General features: G+C 54.0%; 1 protein-coding gene across 2 annotated transcripts in view; it reads left to right on the top strand.

Annotated features, from left to right (window-relative positions):
- FLOT1 (flotillin 1) overlaps positions 1-2,655 on the top strand; it is a 15,755-nt gene continuing 13,100 nt past the window's right edge. The window contains exons 1-8 of one of the 2 annotated variants that reach the window (XM_008058952.1): positions 1-35; positions 383-439; positions 710-785; positions 873-963; positions 1,246-1,389; positions 1,512-1,631; positions 1,721-1,816; positions 1,985-2,137. In XM_008058952.1, the coding sequence (XP_008057143.1) occupies positions 397-439; positions 710-785; positions 873-963; positions 1,246-1,389; positions 1,512-1,631; positions 1,721-1,816; positions 1,985-2,137 (723 nt within the window). In that variant the 5' untranslated portion in view covers positions 1-35; positions 383-396. The remainder of the gene's footprint in view (positions 36-382; positions 440-709; positions 786-872; positions 964-1,245; positions 1,390-1,511; positions 1,632-1,720; positions 1,817-1,984; positions 2,138-2,655) is intronic. The other variant, XM_021712838.1, reaches the window with a different exon arrangement.

Below are 2,655 nucleotides of genomic sequence, written 5' to 3'. Positions count from 1 at the left end.
AGACCCCCTCCCCGCCGCCGCCCGCGTCCGGGAAGGTGAGTGGGGGAGGGGAGATGGAGCCCAGGGCTACCGAGGAGCCGCGAGCTTGTGGAAAGGTCTGCAGGCCTCTGGGCGCGGGGCAGCTTTGACAGATAAACGGGAAACCGTCCTCTCCGAGGCGGGGACGCGGAGAGGGGAAGGGAGTGACCGTAAACGGAGAGGGGAGCGCTGGGCACCTTCAGGATTTCTCAAGGCAAAGCCTTAGCGGGTCGGTGGGTGCGGAAGGGATTGGGCAGTGGCGGATGCAGACTGGGCTGGCCTGCTGGAAAAGGGAAAGGATTCGCTCCTCTGGACGCCACGGCGCCCCTTCCCCATCCGCAAAGGTTTTCTCTTCCTTCTCCAGCTCCAGCCTGAACCATGTTTTTCACCTGTGGCCCAAATGAGGCCATGGTGGTCTCCGGTAAGTATTATTCTTATCCCAACCGGGGGCCCCCAAACCATTGTGAGTCTGGCCTTTGCCCCTTCTCCCTCTCCATTCAGCTTTCCCCAGCTCCAAGCTTCTACCCCCGATGGCTGAAAATTACCCACTTGTGATTCCCACCCTTCCGAGGCCCAGACTGCTTAGCCTCCACCTCCCAGATTCTCTCCTGTGAATTGCTACCCCACCCCAGTTCCTCAGTCTTTCACATTCACGCCCTACCACAGCCGCTCACTGTCCCTCACCTTGCAGGTTTCTGCCGAAGCCCCCCAGTCATGGTAGCTGGAGGACGTGTCTTTGTCCTGCCCTGTATCCAGCAAATCCAGAGGTAGGTAGGAAGAAAATCAGGGAAGAGGAACCTCAGTTTTCTCTTTTTCCTCCTTTTCTTACTGTCTGTCCCTTCTTCTTCCCCTAGGATCTCTCTGAACACACTGACCCTCAATGTCAAGAGTGAAAAGGTTTACACTCGCCATGGGGTCCCCATCTCAGTCACTGGCATTGCCCAGGTGAGGCTTTCAGAGCCTTTCCCCCAAAGTCCGCTCCCCCATACCTGTCTCTCCCAGACAGCCCCGCCTGCAGAGAAATTTCTCTGCTAGTCTCACTTTCTCCAGGCACCCCCCAAGGCTTTTGCCCCTTCCTTTTCTACCTGAAACAGAAGAAGCTTCTCTTAGAGGGCTTCCCCTTCTCTCCCTACTTCTTTCCTGGTTTCATGAGACCTCCACCACACCCTTCCTACACCTGACTACAGGTGAAAATCCAGGGACAAAACACCCTTCCTCTGACTACAGGTGAAAATCCAGGGACAAAACAAGGAGATGTTGGCTGCAGCCTGCCAGATGTTCCTGGGGAAGACAGAGGCTGAGATTGCCCACATTGCACTGGAGACTCTGGAGGGCCACCAGAGGGCTATCATGGCCCACATGACTGTGGAGGTGGGCCTGGCAGCAGGGAATGATCTGGAGGGATGCCAGAATGAGGGAGGGCAAGGGACTGAGCTAGTCTGTGAGAGACAGTGGATCTGAGAGCTTATATTTCTTCTTCCCGTCATCCACAGGAGATCTATAAGGACCGGCAGAAATTCTCAGAGCAAGTTTTCAAAGTGGCTTCCTCAGATCTGGTTAACATGGGCATCAGTGTGGTTAGCTACACCCTAAAGGACATTCACGATGATCAGGTAAAACTAGGCAGTTAATCTTTCCCCACTTCTCAGCTCCTGTCTCTTAAACCCTCTTGAGGACTCCGATTTCTATTCCTCTCCCACAGGACTATTTGCACTCTCTGGGCAAGGCTCGAACAGCTCAGGTTCAAAAAGATGCTCGGATTGGAGAAGCGGAAGCCAAGAGAGATGCCGGGATCCGGGTGAGAGAGATGGGAGTTGCTCGGTGGGAAAGGGGATAGAAGGTACACAACTGAGGAGGGGCTGGTGGGGCTGGGTTGACAGGGGAACTAGATGAGGAAGGGAAGCCTGGTGGAGAGCAGGCTGTCACTCCTGGCCTTTCTCTCCCTGCCTAATCTCTGTTTGGACAGGAGGCTAAAGCCAAGCAAGAAAAGGTGTCTGCTCAATACCTGAGTGAGATCGAGATGGCCAAGGCACAGAGAGATTACGAGCTGAAGAAGGCCGCATATGACATCGAGGTCAACACTCGCCGAGCACAGGCTGACCTGGCCTATCAGCTTCAGGTCAGGGCCACCACACTGGGCACATGGCCAACCTGCTCTTTGACCCTTTCCCATTCCTCTCAGCCACCCCTTTTTCTCATATTCCAACTTTGGTCTTATTCTGGCTCTCCATCTCTGGCCCAACTTCCCTGTACAAGGAAAGATTTAAAAGGCTAAAACGTTTAAGCTGAAAAGTGAAGAAAGACCAAGAAAAAATATGATCAATAGGCTTGGTCATATGTTTGGGCAGGTTGTGCCTTGTGCAGAGGTACCTAACTGAGGACGTGAACCAAAGCTAAGATCCAGCCTGTGTCCCACTAGCCATGTGGTACATTCTGGTATAGGCTTGTAGCAGCCCTGGTGATTAAAGAAGGATGTGAGGAGCCGCGCTCAGTGGCTCAGCCTGTAATCCCATGCCTTTGGGAGGCTGAGGTGAGTGGATTGCCTGAGCCCGCATGTTTGAGACCCGCCTGGGCAGCGAGACCTCATCTCTACAATAAATCAAAAAATTAGCCGGGCGTGGTAGCGCATGCCTGTAA

This window comes from Carlito syrichta, unplaced genomic scaffold (genome assembly GCF_000164805.1).
Source record: "Carlito syrichta isolate Samal-C Ts95f unplaced genomic scaffold, Tarsius_syrichta-2.0.1 Scaffold303666, whole genome shotgun sequence".
NCBI classification, from domain to species: Eukaryota; Metazoa; Chordata; class Mammalia; order Primates; family Tarsiidae; genus Carlito; species Carlito syrichta.
This window is presented reverse-complemented; position numbering and strand designations above follow the sequence as displayed.